The sequence below is a fragment of the Lynx canadensis genome, chromosome E2 (assembly GCF_007474595.2).
Source record: "Lynx canadensis isolate LIC74 chromosome E2, mLynCan4.pri.v2, whole genome shotgun sequence".
Classification (NCBI taxonomy): domain Eukaryota; kingdom Metazoa; phylum Chordata; class Mammalia; order Carnivora; family Felidae; genus Lynx; species Lynx canadensis.
The window spans coordinates 47,904,223-47,923,381 of record NC_044317.1 but is presented as its reverse complement, the minus strand read 5'-3'; the positions used below and the strand labels follow the sequence as shown (position 1 = coordinate 47,923,381).

Genomic DNA, 19,159 nt, shown 5'->3' with positions numbered 1-19,159 from the left:
AGAGTCAGAAGTTTGCAGCTCTGAGGTAAACTTTTATTTCTTGGCTGACAGGACTTTTCACGCCCATGCTCCTCCCAGCACCTCTTCTCCTGCCCACGTAGTGGCAGCCTAGTCCAAAAGGTGCCACGGCCATAGGGGTTGGGGAGTCACTTCACATTCCAGGCTGGAGGAGTTGGCGGGGAGGGGCTTGGAGATACTCCCCCGCCACAACAAACCTTTGCCAGCATTAGGCCATGACATTCCCACCCCTATTCCTGCATCCTGGCGGGAGGCAGCAATACCTCCTTCCAGCTCTCCGTGTCTGAGGAGCACGACCAGACAGGGCAAGCCACAGGCCCCCAGCTCCAGTGACGGTAGTTCCCAACGCTGGCCCCTGCCCAGGTCACAACCCCAGCCCCCATCAAAGGGCAGCAGAGGTCTCTCCTCCTCCTTGGTCCTCAGCGTCAGACGGAGCCCTCCACACCAAGCAGGACAGAGGCAAAGCCAGAAGCAGCAGCGGTGGCAGAAAAGGAGCAGGCACCGAGACCGGTGGGCTGCTGGGCCAGCAGCACAAGGGCCAAAGGCTCTCCCGAAGTCAGGGCAAGCTGTCTGTCCATGCAGCTCTGGGGCTGGCCACTAGGTGGGTGTAGCAGGTTGTGAGACAGGTACTTGGACACCTTTCTGCCCGGATGCTGGGGGTTAAGAGGAGAGGAGAGGGGGAGTCATCAGGGAAGGGACACAGAAGCCAAGAAAAACCTGGGAAGATGGAGGAGAGGACCAGAAGAAATGGGGCTCATGCTGGGGGGTGCTGGGAGAGTGGGGCTGTCTAGAGAAGATGGGCAGAGAGGAGAAAAAAATGAGTCACAAAATTTAGTTAAGAGACTGACAAGGTGAATTAGGGGACGTGAGGCCTTGGGAGGCACACGGAATAGTAAGGGTTTGAGGGAGGGGATGCCCTTTGGGAAGCAGGTACCTAGCTGATACTTGTCTTTGGCTGCTGCCCGCTCCTTGGCATCAAAATACCAGACAGTGATGGCGTACCTGGGGACCAGAGCAGCCCCAAAGGGCAGTTAGAGATTACTTTTCTTCAATTCCAGCCACCGTATCCAGTGACACTAGAGTTCACCCTTCGGAGCCTGGTTCTGTTCCCATCTAGGCCCCTCTCAGCACCTCACCACTCCCTGGCCACTCCCGGGGTCTGACAAGTCTTTGTTGGCACAGAACGGGACACCTGAGCACATCCCCACAAGCATGGGTCATACCTGGTGGCATAGGCTGGTTTCACCTCATGGGGGTTCCGCCGATCAGACCAGAAAATGAGCAACCGATCAAAGAGTGGCTCGATGTTGGCAACCACAGGCCGGCCCTCAGGGAAGATCTGCAGCAGGCCGCCATGCACCTGAGGGCAGGCCAGAGGATGAGGCAGGAGGCTGGCCGGTCCAGCCCCCACCCTCTGCCATGCACTACCCTGCCCTCCGGAGCCTGCCAAGGGGATGTGGCAGCTGCACATATCATTCCCTCCCACCACTCAGGTTCTTAAAGTGAGTGACAGCCCAGAGTCTGCATCACCAAGGAGCCGGGGCAGGAAGCTACTAAAGACAGGAAATGGGATGGGGTAGGGGTGGGGGGGAGGGGAGGGGAGGGGAGTGTTCCTTAGACCAGGGGCGAGGCACACAGCACCATTCACCAAAGGGGGAGGGGGGTGCGTGCTGCCACCACATGGTCAGCTGGAGAGAAGGAGGTGCCATTTCCCAGGAAAAGCCAACCAGCAGGCTAACTGCACTGCCCGGCTGTGGACTGAGAAGAGGAACGGGAGAATGCCAGAAGCTGAGCTGGGAGCGGAAAACGGGGCGGATGCAGCCGCCTCACCCTCACCCCCTACCTTGACGTCCCAGTTCTGATTCAGGTAATAGATACAGGTGATGCAGCGGCCATCGCCATGGGGATTGTCAACATGCCTCACGTACCCCAGCCCGTTGCCTGGGTAACACGCCACCATGGCCTGGCAGAGACAGATGGAGGTGGGTTTACTGGGGCTAGGCAGCGATATTTGGGGAAGAAGCCATTACCTCCTCTCTTTCACCCCTCCGTGCCCCTTGTCTGTCCCCTGATTCCTCCAAGAGCTCCAGCCCCCAGACTTTCTTCTTTTCCAGCTAAGCCACCATCTACCAGAAACCTCAGCTCTTGGGCCTGAATAACCCTCTCCCTGTACACACAGGCCCAGAGCCTGGCACCCAGGTGGGGCTCAGTGAGCAACTGAGGATTTTACTTCTTAAAGATAAACTGACCCCCGCCCCTCTGAGACCTTTCAGTGGAATAAAACCAATTTAAATGTTTTCTGGTATGGAAGAATGCGGCCTACTGCTCTAGACCACAGTTCCTGACCTTGGCTTCAGAGTGGAATCACCTGGGATGCTGATGCCCAGGCCCATCTCAGAGGTTCTGAAATATTTGGTCTAAGGTGGAGGCTGGAAATTTTAAAGGTTCCCCCAAGTAATTCTAATGTGCAGCAATGCTGAGGACTGCTGCCCTTGACTACAAAGAATCCCAAGTTGTGTGTTTCCTACACATATGAAAAGGTACCCAAACCCTGAGTGTGACTAGAACCTGAAATCCAACTCCCACTCCAAGAATGACCTGCTGGGTAGCCCCTGACAGTCCCGTCATCTAGATGGGCCTCAATGGCCTCATCTGTACTAAACACCTCCTCTGTTTACTGCCCTCTGACTTCAGAACTCTGGATTCCTGACCCCCACAGACCTAAGAGAAATCACTCCAGCTCTTGGCTTCGGTGTGTACAGGTCTAGCCACAGGGTTCTGACCTCCTCCCCCTGCTGGGTGCCATCCCCCTGGCCAGCCTTGACCACATGCAGGCCTAGGCCCTGGCCACTCGGGGTGCCTGTTTCTCGTTAGGGAGCTGACAGAAAAGTGGATGTGGTGTAAGGAAAAGGGCCCAGGCATTCCTTCAGACCTAACTCCCAAGGTTCGAGTCCCAGTGCTGCCACACGAGCTGTAACATCAAGTGAGAGACTTCACTTCCCTGTCTCAGGTCCCGCATCCATGAAATGGAGCTGATCAACTACCTCACAGGTATTGTGGGAAGCAAACAAGACAGATGTTTGGGCAGGCACCAAGCAAGGTGCCTGTCACATGGAGAGCTGAAGCACAGACTAAAATGACACTAAAAAGAAAAAAAAAAAAGTCCCTATCCTACCCTTTGCCCAAAGCCACTTGGGAGGACTGTGTAAGGCAAAAGGGGAGTAATGGCAGGCAGACCCTCCAGCTCCTTGGACCACCTGTCTCGACGCCTTGACCCACATTGGTGCCAGGCCACAGACCACCTGCTGATGCTCCCCACTGACGCTCAGCTACACCTGTTGGCCACAGCCCTGAAAGACAGCCCTGACCAGGAAGACTGGCATCTGCTGCCAAAACAGGGGCCTTGCCTAGCACTCTGTGGCAGGCCAGGCCGACTCAATCCTCAGCCTTCTTCCAACACATCACTCCCAGGGCTCAACCCAGCACGAATGGTAAACAGCTCTGCATGGTAAACAGCTCTGCGTTAAATACGTGTCCCCGAAACAGCACAGCGCCTCCCTGGGGAGGAGCAGCCAGGAGGGCTTCAGCTGGGTAAGGCCATCCAGCCGTGGAGAGCCATGCTTCTCTCTGGCAGCGCCAGGGCGAGACCTTGGCCCCCACACCCCCGGTTCAGGAGAACCTTCTTTGCACTACTCACTCCCTGCAAACGGGTCAGTGTTCTGAGCAACCACACCACTGGGAGGAAGAATGTGGCTATGTCCGGGTGGCCTGCCATCAAGCCGTCCCCAGACAGAATCCAAGCAGAGATTTTGCTGGTTCTGCACAAGGACGGGGTGAGGAAGGGAGTCCAGTGCTGTGGCGTCTTTCCCACAATCCATCCCCACACGGCAGCCAGAGACCCTTTTCTCCAGCTCTTCCTTGCTCAGATCCCTTGAAGACCCCCACCACATTCCAAGAAAACACAAAATATAAATTGTGTATTTTCACAGCCTCAGCCTTCAAGGCCACCAACCTCACCTACCATCCCCATCACTCTGCTCCAGCACCTCAGGCCTCCTCACTGCTCTCACCAGACCAAGCTCAGCCACAAGGCCTCTGCACCTGCCTGGTACACACTTCCCCTGGTCCTCCTTGTTGTTCACGTCTCGGGTCCAAGGGCACCTTGAGTATCCAGCTGAATACACCTGGGCTGACCTTCCATTCTACCCTCTCAACGTGAAATCAGCACAAGTACTTGTTTACCTAGTACTGGCCTGACAGGCAGGCCCATGGAAGCCTCTGGGGCCGAGCTTGTCTCCCTAGCGCCCAGGCAGTAGCTGCTGACTGAAAGCACTCCTCTGGGTCTCAGGGACTCCAACCTGTCCGGCCCTCCACACCCTTACACAGGGTCTCCCACCATGCATGCAGGGACAGCGTCTGTATTCTGGCATGGAATGGGAGTTGTGCATGAAGGCTGGCAACAGAAACAGGCCCTTTAAACTCCCACCGATCCCCCCACCCACCCACCCCCACACACACCATGGCCCCAGAGAAGCATCTACTTCCGCTCCTACAAGGGAAAAGGACAACAAGCAGAGTGACATGGAAGTCTGCTCCTCACCCTCCCATCTCAGGGAAGGGGTAGCTTGTGTCAGAGCCAGGAGACTTAAAGATTTAAGGGCTATTGGTGACAATGTGCCAAAAACCCAAACCCAAACACACACACACACACACACAGAGTCAGAAACTGGGGAGTGAGACAGTCCCACCTCCAAGCTGCTCTGAAAGGGACACACCCAAGCCAGCCAGGCCCGCCCTATGGTCCCCGATGGCAGTCCTTGATGCCAGTGGGAGTCAACTCTCTCCCATCTGCAGGTCAACTGAGCAGAGACACTAGAGAAAGTTGGGAGAACAAAACACAGGAGTTCCACTCAAGAATGACCAATAGATGGGGTGCCTGAGTGGCTCAGTCGGTTAAGTGTGCGACTTTGGCTCAGGTCATGATCTCGCGGTTCCTGAGATTGACCCCCGTGTCCGGCTCTGTGAGGACACTCAGAGCCTAAAGCCTACTTCGAGTTCTGTGTCTCCCTCTCTCTGCCCCTCCCCTGCTCACACTCTCTCTTTCTCTCTCTCAAAAATAAACATTAAAAAAAAAAAAAAAAAAGAATGACCAATAGGCAGATTGTTTCTGACGCCAGCCACACTGGTGATCTGTGCCCCCAACACCTCTGTGGCCACCCACCTCAGCTCACTCTTATTCCAGAGCCTGGGGAGGGAGGCCAGATGTTGCCCTTTGAAGGTAGGAAAGCCTGGAGTTGCTGTCTCACTGGGGCAGGGGAGGGTCTGAGAGGAACTCCAGTGATTGGGTTGGGTCCTCCCCTCCATTCTCAGTTGGCCTGGTTTGTTCTTACCTCCCAGAGCAACAGAAGTCACCCAAGACTAAAATAGTCCCAACACCCCCAGTCCCCAACCACATCCAAAGCATCAAAGGAGAAGAAATCGGCTCCCTCTACTTTCCCCTTCTCTCTTAAAACTGCCAAAGACTAGCTGGGGACTTAACTGATTTTCGTATCCTGTAGATGAGCAAACTGAGGCTCAGGAAAGCATGCTGCTCTGGGCCACTCAGCTCTCGTGGTCTCCCGCCCAAACTCCCTCCTGTGAAGGTGGGTGACCTGGGGTGCAGGTGCTGAGGACCTTGTGGCCAGGGAGACTCCCACTCATCTCTCCTGCCTCGCAGGAGCAGAGCCTAGGGAAAGGCCTCCTATGGCTCTCCAGCTATCAGGTAAGGGAGGAGGAGGAAGGAAGTAGGACAGGACAAGTTCCAGCTGGGTGGGGAGGATGCCGGCTTCAGCGCGGAGGGAGCCTGGATCCCTAAGCCAGCTCCAGCCAGTGACAGAGCTGTACAGAGGCAGGACCCAGGATGGGATCAGACTGAAGAGGGAGACATCAGGAGCACAGCCTCATGCCCGCAGGGAAGCAAGCAGCCCCGCCACCAGCCAGGCATCACTGGCGTGCAGCAGGCACTCCCTACGAGGCCTTGTCCAGAAAGGCCCTGTGGACCAAGGTCTTCTGAAAAGCTCCTGACCCTAAGTTCCTGAACAGGCAGCTGGAGACACTGATGACTGCCCATAAACTCCACAAAAGAGCATTTTTCTTAAAAAAGGGTCTGTGGTTCTGACAGATTGTCAAAAAAGCCCAGGTGTCCAAAAAAAAAAAAAAAAAAAAAAAGGATTAACAACAACTACTCTAAAACAAGAAAAAGGTACCAAAAGACACAAAATAGAAAATCAAGAAAACAGATTAGGACCGACAGGAACGAAGTGATGGATAAACGAGACAGAAAGGATGAGGGGAGAGTCTAGGATGGGGAAGCACAGGAAAGGGGGAGGACAGGACCCCCATCTCCCAGGCCAGCACACAAGCAGCCAGCGCCACCCTCAGGAAGCTGTCCTTGCTGCAGATGCCACAGCATGGCACAGGGGTACAATGGAGTCCAGCGCCAGCCAGGCGCAGCGGGCAGCACCTCCTCCCTCAGCCTGGCACTGGCTTCACCGCTGCCACCCTCCCCACTCTGTCTCCTGGTTCTCCTGCCTGGAAGACAGAACAGACGGACCAGAGACAGACAACAGGAGGGACTAGACAGACCAGGAGACGGGGATGGATGAAAAGATAGAGAAACAAGGAAAGAGAAAGTGCACAGACCCCCAAAGTCCCCACACGGAGACAGAGCCCAAAGCAAACTCCAACACCAGCACTCCCCCCACTGGAGCTGCCTAAACCCTTCTGTGACCCCAGAAGCCGGTCTCCAAGCGCACAGGTACCCGATAGAGAAGCGCTGCCCCATCCCCCTCCAACAAGGCCCTTGCAGCCTTACCTTGGTGCGCCCGTTGATGACGTAGCCACCCAGGCGCCCAGCACAGTGGCGGATTACAGCATCCACGTGGGCCATGAGAACCCCGATGCTTCGGCAGCCCGGCTCGTGGCCTTCCACCCAGGCAATCTGGTCCCCGCGAATGCTGCGTGGCGGGATAGCCCGCTGGCTCACCAGCTGCCCGTCACGCAGGCGCCCACTCCGCTTCAGGGCCTCCACCTCGGCCAGCACACAGCCACCCAATGCTGCCCCCAGGAAGCTGTCCTTGACACAGATGCCATAGTACCGCATGCAGGGCACAATATAGTCCAGGGCCAGGCGCTCGGGCGTGGCGGGCAGCACCTCCTCCCTCAGCCCTGCGCTGGCCTCGCCACTGTCACTGCTGCAGCCCGTCCCGCCCTCCCCTTCGGCCTCTGCCTCCCGGTTCTCCTGCCTGGCCCAGGACCGCTTGCTGGGTGCAGGGGCATCCCCGCCATCCTCTGCCCACTTCCGTTTGGGGGCCTCAGGCCGGGCGCCCTGGGCCGCCAGGCGCTGGCACCCCTTGGTGACCAGTGCTGCAGCACCCTCACTCTGCAGGGGCCGCAGCTCACCACCATCCTGCCCGCCTAAGCCCTCCCGCAGGGGGCTGGCTGTGGTGGAAGTGGCTGTGACCCTGGGGGTCCCGCTCCCCGCCGAGGCCTCACCAGGTGCTCCTGGTCGGTGGTAGGAGGGTAGCAGGGGACAGGGCAGGTAACTCTCCACCCCCATCCTGGCCCGGCCAGGCTCCGAGGGCTCTGACACAGAACCCGGCAACTGAGGGAGAGCCTGACTCAAGGGCTGCGGCTGGCACGGGCTGTCCATGGCAGCAGCGTCTTCATCCCCCGGGCATGGAGGGCACGGCCCGGGCCCATGGTGCCACCCTCCTCCGCCTCCGCCTCCTCCACTTGATGCAGCCGGGGGCCGGAACGGCTGAGCCTGGCGTGGGGCAGGATGAGGCAGGGCAGGCAGCAGAGGCTCTTCTCGTGCCCTGGGGGTGCTCACTGGTCCCCAAGTCCTCTGCCGCCCCTAGGGGCTTGGGAAAGGACCCGTCAGGGTGGCTGAAGAGGGAGAGAGAAAAAACGGAATGTGAGAAGAGCTAGAGGCAGTCCGGTAGGGGTAGTGGTGAGGAGTGGCAGGGGCAGTGGGGAGGAAGGCAGACTCGGCTACGGAGACACCCCCCCCCCCAAACGCCAGGCCAAGTCGGGGAGAAGATCATGGGAATTTCGGGCGGGAGGGGGGAATCACGGAGACAGAAGGCAGTGAGGGAGACAGCCGAAGAGAGGAGTGAGACTGGGGAGATGACCCAAAGGCACAGGACTACGGTGGGGGCTCGGACACAGAAACTGAACAGCAAGGAGAGACGGGGCCTGGAGTAGAAAAGGAATACTGGGGCAGCAGGGAGCGCGAGAGTTGGAAACAAATCCACAAGGTTGGGGGGGGACTCTGCCTGGGGATTCCAGGGACACACGGCGGGAACGTAAGGCTCCACAGACAGAGCAAACCGGGGAGTCCAGAGACAAAGAGAATGGGGGGATCCAGAGACGGAAAAGCCGACCGGAGAGAAGCTGGGAGGGCGAGCCTGAGACGGCCGGACTGAACGGGGCGGAGGGGTCAACCTAAGCCCAACGAGAGGAAACCAGCCGGCGGCTGACACACACCCAGACGGAAGGGAGGGCCTAAGACAGACAGACAGACGGAAGGCAGCCGCGGGAGGAGGGTCCACAACGACAGGGGGAAGGGCGGGGGAGGGGACAGGACAAGAGAGGGCGGCCCCTCCCAACCCCCTTCGGTGCGGGCCTCCCAGCTCCGGGCGCCGCAGGCGACGGAGGCCCGGCCCGTGGACCGCTCAGACCCCGGATTCCCTCCCCCCAACCACCGCCGTCGGCCGGCGCGCGCTCTCCGCTCCCCCGCCCTCAACGGCCGGCACTCAACGCGCCCGGCGCGTTCCCTCCCCCACGCCCTACCCCCACCCTTCCCTTCCCGGGGTCGCAGCGCTCCGCCACGCCGGGCCGGCAGGCGCCCCCACACCTCGCTCGGCTCGCGCCCGCGCCCAGGCTCGCGCGCCCTCTCCGCCCCACTCCCTTCCTAGCTCTCTCCTCACCGAGCTTTTTCCTCCGGCCTCGGCGCCGTCGTTTGTGCCAGCCGCCCAGCGCCGCACAGCGCGCCATACCCCGCCCCCACCTCCCGCGACGCTCCGCCCCTGCCTCGCCCGCTGGGCACGTGACCTCACCCGCTGAGGAGGCCGTGCGTGCGCAGGCGTGAGCCGCGCGGGGCGGAGCAAGGAAGTTCAGAACACCCTCCTGGAGGAAGGGGAAATGGGTCGGCCGCCAACGCGAGGCTCATTTGCGTACTGCACTCCGCCCCTTTTGCCCGGGAGGAGGAAGGGGGTTAAAAGGGCTGGATCGGGGAAAGGGGGGAGGGTTCTGCGGTAGGCCAGGCGATGTGGGAGTGGCATGCAAATAAGGTTGTTTCCATAGGCCTGCCCACCCTCTCAGAGCCCAGAGCGCCGGAGAATGACGTGTAGCCGGATCGGACAGTGGCATGCAAATGAGGTTATTTACATGGGCAGCCCCGCCTTCTCACCGTCCAAGAATAGAGATGTGATAAATGTCTGCACAGTTAGTTGGGAAATGTATGTAAATGCACACATTAGTAATCTACTTAAGTACCTTCTATAACGGAGGGAAAGAAGTGCAGAACGCCCCTGAAAGAAGAGAGAGCGGACTGGAAGGGATGTGTGCCAAAATATGATCCGCTTCATCCTGCCTCTTCGGGACAATTGTGGGCAACCTAGGAAGGCTACGCAGAGAAGACATTTGTCTAACAGCCTTGGGTCTATGAACATTTTGGGCGACCCTGCCTGGAAGGACTATGCAGATAAGGTCATTTAAATACCCTGCCCCCTCCACCATCGCCAGGGCAGACGGGGGTTTAGGGGCTCAGGCCTGCCCTCTGAGTGGGTTAGTGCTGACCTGGGGATGGCAGAGAAATTGGGAGGGTCTCGGGGGGCTGCACCTGTCCCTGGTTTTGTCAGTTCACCAGGACGCAGAGAGATATACACCAGTCTCAAGTATGCAAGGGTCAGGGTTGCACAAAGGCCCATAAAGCCTTCAGGGGCATACTCAGGGTTCATGGTCACACACAGGTGTATCAAAGATGCCAAATTCACACTAAGACAAACACACCTCAGGGGCATACATACACAGTCACACACGCAATAGTCAGACACTGCCTGGAACTTTCAAGCATCAAACACACGTAGGTTTCACCTACAAACCTGAATTTTCATTCCCCGGCATTGGTGCCCAACACCACCAGCCTCATGGATACAATCACTGAGGACACAAAGCAGTCACAAGCAACAGTGTCACACACAATCAGCACACATTCCTACAGATGCCATCACACACCCATCACACACATCACAAACACAAGGACATCAGCGCTACACAGGTGGGCCTCCAGCATGCCTTGTCACAAGTGCAGTGAGAAACCCCCCTCCACAGCAAACATCTGAGTCATGGTGTACCCCCACATCATATCCAAACCACAAACATGACCCCCAAACACGTGGTTCTTCCATCAGGGACCTCTTCTGTCTCCCCTCCCTCCCCATCACCCCAAAATAACGGAGGCCAAGACGCAGGTGTAAACAATGCTTTATGGAGGTGGAGTAGGGACTGAACAGGCCTCCAGGCAATAAATAACACATACTCGCAATGGCAGGGCCAGGCGGGGAGCTGGGGCCAATTGCCCTGGTCTCAGGCTTTGGGAACTCTTAGAGTATGGTTAGGGTTTCAGGGGGGACAGGGGTTAGCCAAGACAGAGGAAGCAGCAGCAGGTACGGATTCCCCCTTCCCCCGTGGCTCAGTCTTGCCCCTCAGCCAGGCCCCACCAGGCCAGGGAAGGGGGATAGGTGGCGGGGCAGCTTCTCTGGGGCCAGGACAGGTGAGGGGCTCTGCCTCCCAGGGCCTGGGGCTAGGCCCCAGCCAGAGGGCAGGGCTGGTCCTGGAGAACAGGTGAGCTGAAAGAAAAGTGTGTGGTGAACTACAGGGATCCTCAGTCTGTCCAGCCGGTATCTCTGCCTCATTTCTGGGTATCTTCCTGCCCTCCTATCTGTGTCTGTCTGCCCATACCTTTCTTTTTCTCCCAAAGTTCCTACATTTGCCGTCTGATTTTCTGCAGGCAATTTGGAGCTATCTCTTTGAGGGTACTTGTATCTCCCTATTTATCTGTCTCAGAGAGCTGACCCCTGGAGTCTATAGAGGAGTATCTCAATATCTAAATTTCGCATTCCACCTTTGTTATCTCTGTGTTCCTGGATCACCGTGGCTCATTCCAGTGTTTTCCAAACTGAAGAGCTGCATTTGGTTAGTGGTTGTTGCTTCAGCTACAGATAGCATTACCTGGGAGCTTCTAGAAATCTGGAAATCACTTCAGAGTCTCTGGGGTGAGGCCCAGACATCAGTAGCTTTTAAAGCTCTCCAGGTGATTTCAGTGTGTGGCACTGCATGAGTGGGCTGGGAAATCAGTTTGGTGGGCCTTGGCCAATTTGTCAATGAACGAATAAAATAGAATAGAGAATATTAGGGGGCACCTGGGTGGCTCAGTCGGTTAAGCGGCCGACTTCAGCTCAGGTCATGATCTCGCGGTCCGTGAGTTCAAGCCCCGCGTCGGGCTCTGTGCTGACAACTCAGAGCCTGGAGCCTGCTTCGGATTCTGTGTCTCCCTCTCTCTGACCCTCCCTCATTCATGCTCTGTCTCTCTCTGTCTCAAAAATAAATAAACGTTAAAAAAAATTAAAAATAAAAAAAAAGAATAGAGAATATCAGAGTGCATCACGTGTAATAGGAATATTGGTCCACAGCGACAGCAAAGAGATTGCTGGGTGTCAGAGGCTGGGGGGATCGGGGAATGATTGCCTAATGAGCACAGGGTTTCCTTAGGGTAATGAAAATGTTTTGGAACAAGACAGAGGTGGTGGTTGCACAATTTTGTGAATGGACTAAGTGCCACTGAATGGTGCACCTTAAAAGGGCTAAATTTAGGTCATGTGAATTTCACCTCAATCAAAAAACATTAGTGCTAGGAAAGTGTTTCAGTCTTTTATGTGTGTGTGACTGTATTAGATCAAAGTATACAACTGATTTCCTCCTGCAGACTGCAGTCAGTAACATCTGAAAAAGCACTGTCTTATTACATTTGATTCACTGAGGGTAAACACTGAAATGGATGCTATACTAAGCCCGAGGGTGAAGAATACGCACCCATCCATTTCTACACAGCACGACTCTTTAAAATGGATAGTAAAAAGAAAAATAATTCACAGCCCTCGTTTATCGAGTCTCCACTAAGTGTCAGGCCCTGTTCTAAGGACTTTACATGGATTAATGTAATTAATCTTCACAAAACCTACGTGAGGTAGGTACTATTATTAGCCCCAATTGGAAGGTGAGGCAACCAAGGCCCAGAGATGTTAAATAATTTGCCCAGTGTCACACGGGTAGCAAGTGACAGAGTCAGTTTAAACACAGGCAACCTGGCTGGGGAATCTCTGATCTGTCACCTCCCTCCTTCTCAGACGGGGAAGACAAACACAAACAATAATGATCAAGTATTCAGACTGAATGCTTTAAAAAATAGGGGGCAGTTGTGAGACCACTCAGCTAGAGGCAGTGACCCCATCTGGGAAGCTGATAAAGGTGTCCTGCAGCAAGAGTCGTTTTAGCAGAGAGCAGATGATGAGTGGCATCTGGCCTAAGAAAGGAGGCTGGAGGACAGACAGGCACACCTAACCGAGGCACAGCAGAGGCAGAGGCATGGAAGGAAAAGAATTTTCTGCCCTAAACACTCATCCTTGACTCCTCTCTTTCAAATGCCATATCCATTCATCAGGAAATTAGGTTGGCTCTGCCTTCAAAGTATACCCAAGGTCGAGCACTTCCCCCCCTCAGCCACTCTGGAGCTGCCAATAGCGGGAGGCGGGGGGGGGGGCGCGGGGGGGGGTGTGAAACACAGGGGATAATTGGCAAGACAGACACCCTCCCAAAGAAGTGGGGATGGGACCTGATCCTGTAGGATCCTGCAAGCCCGGCAAGGAGTCTGGACCAACCATAGGGGAAGTGAGGCTTGCTGGAGGAGGAGGAGGCGGTCAGAGATGGTGTTCCTGGCAGAGGGAACAGCATGAGCAAAGAGCCAGAGAAATGGAAAGAACTTCGGTGTGGCTGCGGTGGCCTGAGTTCTGGGGAGAGGTGTGAGCTGAGGCAGGAGAAGCTGGCGGAGGCAAACACCAGGCTGGGAGCTTCAGCTTGGTCCCATGAACCCTGGGAGCCACGGGTGGTTTTAAACAGGGGAGGGACAGGATCAGATTTGTGCTTTAGAAAGACCCAGTGGCTCCATCAAGAGGGTACAAGACTGGAGACAGAGACCAGGGAGGATACAAAGCTATCCACGTCTCAGTCCCTCCTCCCCCCCAACCCTGGTCCTGTCCACCATCTTCTCTCAGCTTGACTTTGCAGTAGCCTCCTCACTGGTCTCTCAACAACCACCCCCGCCCACCCCCTTCTCTCCTCTATACGCAGCCAGAGGGACCCTGGGAAGACCTGAATCAGGTCCTGTCCCTTCTTTGCTCGGAGCCCTCCTGTGGCTCCCATCCCACCCAGGGTATAACCCAGAGCCACCTCAAGGACAGCCAGGCCCTACCTGATGATCTGCTTCCCCTGATCCCTGACTTCATCTCCTATTTACCACTCCCAGCCCTCAATACACACACATACTCCACTCCAGCCACACTGGCCTCCATGGACTTCCTCATCCAGGCCAGGCATGACTTACCTCAGGGCCTCTGCACTGGCTGTTCTCTCTGCCTAGAACACTCTTCCCCCAGGGACCCATATGACCCCGTCCTTCTCCTCCTTCAGGTCTTTGCTCAAATGTCACCTCCTCAGTAAGGGCTTTCCCGCATCATCGTAAAACTCCACTCCTTACCTCCCCACCCCAACTTCCTTGCTTTATTTTTCTCCATAGCTCTTATCTCCTTAACTACAATATCATTTTCTTATGTGTCTTGATTATTGTCTGTCTCCTCCCTAGAGCGTGTTGGCCCTGCGAGGGCAGGAATTCTCTAGCCCACTGCTCAAACAGGACCTGGCACACAGTGGACACTCGATAAATATTTGCCAAATGGGTGGGTCGGAGATCCAGGGCAGCAAGGTGGTGGTGAGATGGAGAGGACATCCCTGAGGCCAGGATGATGGCTCCTTTCACTAAACCATTTTTGCGTCTCTCTTTTCTCACTCTGTTTTTCTTGTCACCTCTCCTTTTCTGTGTCTCCGTCTCCGCTCCGTATCCCCCCCTTGCCAGGACACCACCCCTGCCGTCCCCAGGCCCTGGGCTCCCACCTGGCTCCGGACGTCTCAGCAGCCACAGGGCTGAGGGGCCACGGCCTGGGCACTCCGAGGCTGCCGCAGCTGGCGGAGGGACGCGTCCCCATACTGAATGCCTGAGCCCATCCTCTCGGGGTCGAGCTCACCTGGGGGGCAGGGGAGAGGTCAGGACTTGTCCCCCAGAGACCTCTGGGCCCTGCCTTCTACTCCCACTCCCACTCTGGGCAGTCAGGGGCCTCACCTGAGTCGATCTTGTTCAGGATGGTGCGGGCACACTTCAGGAAAGCCTCCTCCACGTTCTCACCCGTGAGGGCACTAGTCTCCAGGAACATTAGCTCTAGGGGGCAGGGCCTGGGTCAGTCCCCAGCCTCCCCTTGACTCTGACCTGCCACCTCTCATTTTGCCCTCACTCCAGGCCTCTGTTGTCCTGCTGTGAAGGGCCATCTCCCCAGGTTCCCGCCTACACACCTCTTCCCCTAGAAAGTTCTCTCTGACCTTCCAGCAGGACCAGGTGCCCCACCCTGGGCTCCCAGGGCCCCCCTGTGTCTCCCCTATCCCAGCCCTGACCTCTCTGGGCTGTCATTATCTGCAGAGGGTGGTGTCCCCTTTCCCCACCCACTAACGGTGAGCCCACGACAACTGGGCCCAGGGCGTCTTTCACACTCTGTCCCCAGCACCATCTAGGACAGGCCCAGGCCCACCACAGTCTACCCTTCAGCCACATGACAAGGCCACACAGAAAGTAAGAGCCAGGACTCAAACCCACATCTTTCTCATGGCAAGACATCCTCTAAACCTGGAAGTTACAAATTGGGGAACATGGAGACAGACCCTGAGCCAGTAGATGTTTGGCCCACACGAAGTTTTCAAGTGAGTTTATACTTGCACACCTTTTGCTGTGGCCGTTGGTCCTGTCCACGCCCCTAACACTGGTGCCTGCTAACCTGGGGTCTGCCCTGTCCTATCTCTTATTCACAAAACAGGCCTGGCCCCTCGGGCCATCGAAGTTTGCAACCCCCACATTATACCAATACCCTGCACTGGCCAAAACCTTCTTAGCAGCCAATGTTCCTCAAGAGGCCGCTGCCACATCCGGGCAGTGCGGTGGGCTCTCCATGGACCAAATCCCTTGAACCATCCATCACGTACTATGTTGAGACAGAAAGGCCATGACTCCCACTTGTCAGATGAGGAAACGGAACCAGAGTGGTGGCACAGCTCACATGTGGCAACACTTGAATTTGAACCCAGACCTCTAAATCTCCACATTCTCTTGCTGGGCATAGCCGCAGATGGCCGGGAGGCCTGCAGGCCTGCAGGGACTGCCCCTGCTCCTCTGCTGAGCACCCCCCCTCCCCCCGCCACTGGCCCACCACAGGACCCTCACCGTTCTCCTGGGCAAAGCGGGAGGCCTCCAGGAAAGTGACCTCACGCTCCGGGTCCAGGTCCTTTTTGTTGCCACAGAGGATGACCACGATGTTGGGGCTGGCCAGCGTGCGGGCATCCGTCAGCCAGGCAGCCAGCGAGTTGTAGGTCTCCCGGCTATGGAGAAGGGAGACAGGAGGGAGGCAGGCACAGGACAGGGGCTCTGCCCAGGCCCTGCCCCACCCTCTCCTCTCCCTGTACCCACCTGGTGATGTCATACACCAGCAGAGCTCCAGCCGCGCCTCGGTAATAACTCCGTGTCACCGACCTGTGGGGCCAGGGGGACCCAGTCACCCCCGAGGCTGGGGTCTGCCCTGAGACTGCCCCCCTCTGCGGAGAGAGACTGGTGGTTCGGAGGCCCCCCTTCACTGCTGGCCCATCCCCCAAAAGCTGGCAGTGGTCTGGTCTCACCACAATTTCTTTCTTTGTCTCCCTCAATCTCTTGTCTCCTTTAGCTGTCTGTCTGTCTGTCTGTCTGTGTCTTTCTGTATGTCCTCACTGGTCTGTGTCTTCCTGTCCGTCTCTCTCGCGTGTGTATGTCTCTCATTCTGTGTCTCTCTATCTCTGTCTGTCTCTGTGGCCCTGGTTCTCTCACCCTCGCTCTTGATTTCTCATGCGTTCATTCATTCACCTCCCCTTTGCCCAGGCCTGGCCATGTGCTCTGCAACTACATCCGCTTGTCCCTCTCCCACTGTGGCCAACTGTATGCATCTCCCAGTCACCTGTCTGGGTCCCTCTGGAACTCAGGCAATCATTCCATGAGCGTACACTGAGCACTTACTGCAAACCCAGCGCAAGCCGCACACCCTTCACCTTCTCTGTGTCTCCCACACAGTGGATCTACACGCCAATATTAACGTAGCAGCGATGACGTGCTGGCCTGGGACCACACTTCCCCATGGATTGGGTTCCCTCATGTGTCTCCTCTGTCTCTGTATCTCAGATTCAGGGTTTCTATGCATCTCCCACCTTTTCTGCAGCCATTTTCTGAAGACATACTGTGCACTGAGCCCTACACCTTTCTCTCCTCCCCACCCCCCGCCCCAAAACACATCCATTTCTCTGTCTCTCTGGTTCTGCCTGTCCCACCCTCCCTGTCTCTGGCTCTGACCTGCTTCTCTTTGTGTCTCTTTATCACTCTTATCTTGCTCTTCTGCTCAGTCTCTGTCTCTCTTTCTCTGTCCCTTTCGGAGTGTGTATATCTCTTTCCAGTTTCCCTTTCTCTTTCAATCTCTCTTTTTTCCATCTCTACCCCTTGCCCCCAACCTAAGCACCTCTCCTGGGTGCCAGTGTCCATCCCTCCAGCCATATGAGTCTATCTATCGCTGTCGCTCTAGGGTCTGTTGGTCTCTCCCTTCACTAGGCTTCTTTCTCAATGTCATTTTCTCTCTCACTATCTCTGCTCTCTCTCCAGGACTCCTGCTCTCTCTGGCTAGAGGTAACTGTAAGCAGTCTCTGTCTCTCTCCCTCGACCTTGCCTGCCCTCTCAATGTCTCCTGGCTCCTGTCATATCTCCAAGTGATTCTGCACACACAACTCCCCCTCCCCTGCTCCCATTTTCTTTCCTCTGTCCTCTGCCCGCCCCCTCCCTTGGGAGCCCAGGCCACCTACCGAAACCGCTCCTGGCCGGCTGTGTCCCAAATCTGTAGCTTCACAGTCTTTCCACCCACGTTGACCACGCGAGATCCAAACTCCACGCCGATTGTGTGGTTGGAGTCCTGTTTGACTGGGAGTGGGAGGGAGAGAAGAGGCAGTGCAGGGGCTCAGAAGATTCCCTGTCCTCCAAGGCCTCCTCAGCCTGTACAAAACCATTCTCATTGCAGGGGTGACTGAGGCTCAGGGAGGGTCTAGCAAAGAATACATACCAAGGCAAGGACCAGGCAGCCGGCACTGGAACTGTACCTCTGGCCAGCCCTGCCCCTGCCCACACCATGCCCATGCCCACAGTTCAGTGATCCGGGGACCATTCCCAGAAACTCACACTTATTCTCAATGAACTGATGAAGGAGACATGATTTTCCAGTTCCTGCGCTGCCAATCACCAGGAATTTGAAGAGGAAGTCTGAGCAGGTGGAGTCAAAATCAGGAAAACCCATATGGAGAGAATGATACAGGGCAAAAGATGGAAACCAAGAGACCATCACAGTTATAAGGAGACAAACAGACACAGGCAGAATCAGAGCAATGGGTAAGAACGGTAACAGACAACTTTTATATACAGCTTACTACATACCAGGCACAGTTTTAAAGTTCTTTACTTATATCAACAGCTTGCTTCATTCTCAGAAAAAACTCTATGAGGGAAGTATACTAACAATCATCCCCATCTTCCAGATGAGGAAACTGAGGCCAGAAAAGTTAACTGGCTTGCCCACGATCCCACAGCCAGGCAGAACAGGGATTCGAACCCAGGTCAACTGACTCCAGAGTTCAAAATCTTACCTACTATGTTGTGAACACCTCTTGAAAGCCATCTTGAAATCCTACCCTTCACAATTTCACCTCCTACCACTCTCTCATTCACTCTGCTCTAGCCTCTGGCCTTCAGTCTATTCCCTAAAAATGGCAAGCTGGTTCCCACCTCAGGATCTTTGCACTTGATCCCAATGCTTTTCCTTTATTTGTTGAAGGAATGTAGCTCCTTCTGACTCTTAAAACAGTGCTCTTTCTATCGCACCCTGTCCTCCCACCTCCAATTCATTCCTTCATCCAGATTTTCCAATTCCCAGCCCCTCCTTCCCAGGCCCAAGGCCCTGCCCCTAGCCTCAAGTTTAAGCCCCACCCCTTGTCACTAGTCCCTCCCACCTCCTAATTCAAGGACAACTCATCCCCAACCCCATTCCAGACCTCTCAAGCCAGAGCAGTCCCAGGGTCCACAGCATCCCCTCAGGATTCTCCTAGCCCACCCGGCTCGACCCCTGCCATTCACAGTCAGCCCCACCCGATCCACTCAGGCTCCGCCCTGACACATCAAGGCCCACCCTTTCTCTCAAGGCCTGCGCTGATCCACCAGGACTGGCTACCTCAAATCCCGCCCCAGATCTATTTAACCCACACACCAGACCCTCAGGCTCCGCCCAAATAGATGGAGCTCAGCCTCAGACCCACTAAACCCCTCCCAGTATCCACCAGGCCCTGCCCCATACCAGACCCCGCCCCCTGGCACATAAGGCTCCGCCCCATTCCCCAAAGGCCGCATCCTCTCTGGGCCCAGACCCCAGACTCCGGCTTCGGCACACCACCCTCACCGTAGGTCTCGGCCATGACTCGGTCGCGGCCGCTTGGGGCCGCAATATGGCGCCGCGGCCGCGCCTGCTCCTCGGCTGGCAGCCGCTCCACTCCGGCTGCAGCCCCGGCTCCTTCCTACTCCCGGGGCCGGCGCCGCCACTTCCGCCTCCACCCCCCTACGGCGCGACCCGCTAGGGCTGCGGGATACCAGGCCACGCTGCCCAAAGGCAGGGAT

The 19,159-nt window shown here is 56.3% G+C and overlaps 2 protein-coding genes across 3 annotated transcripts; both read right to left on the bottom strand.

Moving 5' to 3' along the window:
- Window positions 1-11: 11 nt before the first annotated feature.
- EGLN2 (egl-9 family hypoxia inducible factor 2) lies at window positions 12-9,067 on the bottom strand. 2 transcript variants are annotated; one of them, XM_030297891.1, is made up of 6 exons: window positions 8,988-9,067; window positions 6,872-7,944; window positions 1,862-1,981; window positions 1,242-1,378; window positions 953-1,020; window positions 12-671 (listed from the first exon to the last, which is right to left on the bottom strand). In XM_030297891.1, exons 2-6 carry the CDS (start codon window positions 7,706-7,708, stop codon window positions 616-618), a joined length of 1,218 nt encoding a protein of 405 aa, XP_030153751.1. In that variant the 5' UTR covers window positions 7,709-7,944; window positions 8,988-9,067; the 3' UTR covers window positions 12-615. The 2 variants fall into 2 exon arrangements, with proteins under 2 accessions (XP_030153751.1, XP_030153752.1); XM_030297892.1 differs by lacking the exon at window positions 953-1,020.
- A 1,461-nt stretch (window positions 9,068-10,528) lies between these two features.
- RAB4B (RAB4B, member RAS oncogene family) lies at window positions 10,529-19,102 on the bottom strand. The gene is made up of 8 exons (XM_030297888.1): window positions 18,945-19,102; window positions 17,678-17,758; window positions 17,308-17,422; window positions 15,902-15,964; window positions 15,659-15,813; window positions 14,513-14,608; window positions 14,287-14,417; window positions 10,529-10,910 (listed from the first exon to the last, which is right to left on the bottom strand). Exons 1-7 carry the CDS (start codon window positions 18,958-18,960, stop codon window positions 14,302-14,304), a joined length of 642 nt encoding a protein of 213 aa, XP_030153748.1. The 5' UTR covers window positions 18,961-19,102; the 3' UTR covers window positions 10,529-10,910; window positions 14,287-14,301.
- Window positions 19,103-19,159: the final 57 nt, after the last annotated feature.

What these genes read in the sequence shown, in the direction of transcription:
- EGLN2 (XM_030297891.1), bottom strand. Translation starts at nt 7,708, where the DNA reads ATGGACAGCCCGTGCCAGCCGCAGCCCTTGAGTCAGGCTCTCCCTCAG. An exon ending in AAACCAGCCTATGCCACCAG is followed by an intron (nt 1,021 to 1,241) that starts GTATGACCCATG and finishes TCTGGTCCCCAG; the next exon opens with GTACGCCATCACTGTCTGGT. An exon ending in CAAAGACAAGTATCAGCTAG is followed by an intron (nt 672 to 952) that starts GTACCTGCTTCC and finishes CTTAACCCCCAG; the next exon opens with CATCCGGGCAGAAAGGTGTC.
- RAB4B (XM_030297888.1), bottom strand. An exon ending in CTGGTGTATGACATCACCAG is followed by an intron (nt 15,814 to 15,901) that starts GTGGGTACAGGG and finishes CCTTCTCCATAG; the next exon opens with CCGGGAGACCTACAACTCGC. An exon ending in CCGCTTTGCCCAGGAGAACG is followed by an intron (nt 14,609 to 15,658) that starts GTGAGGGTCCTG and finishes CCTGCCCCCTAG; the next exon opens with AGCTAATGTTCCTGGAGACT.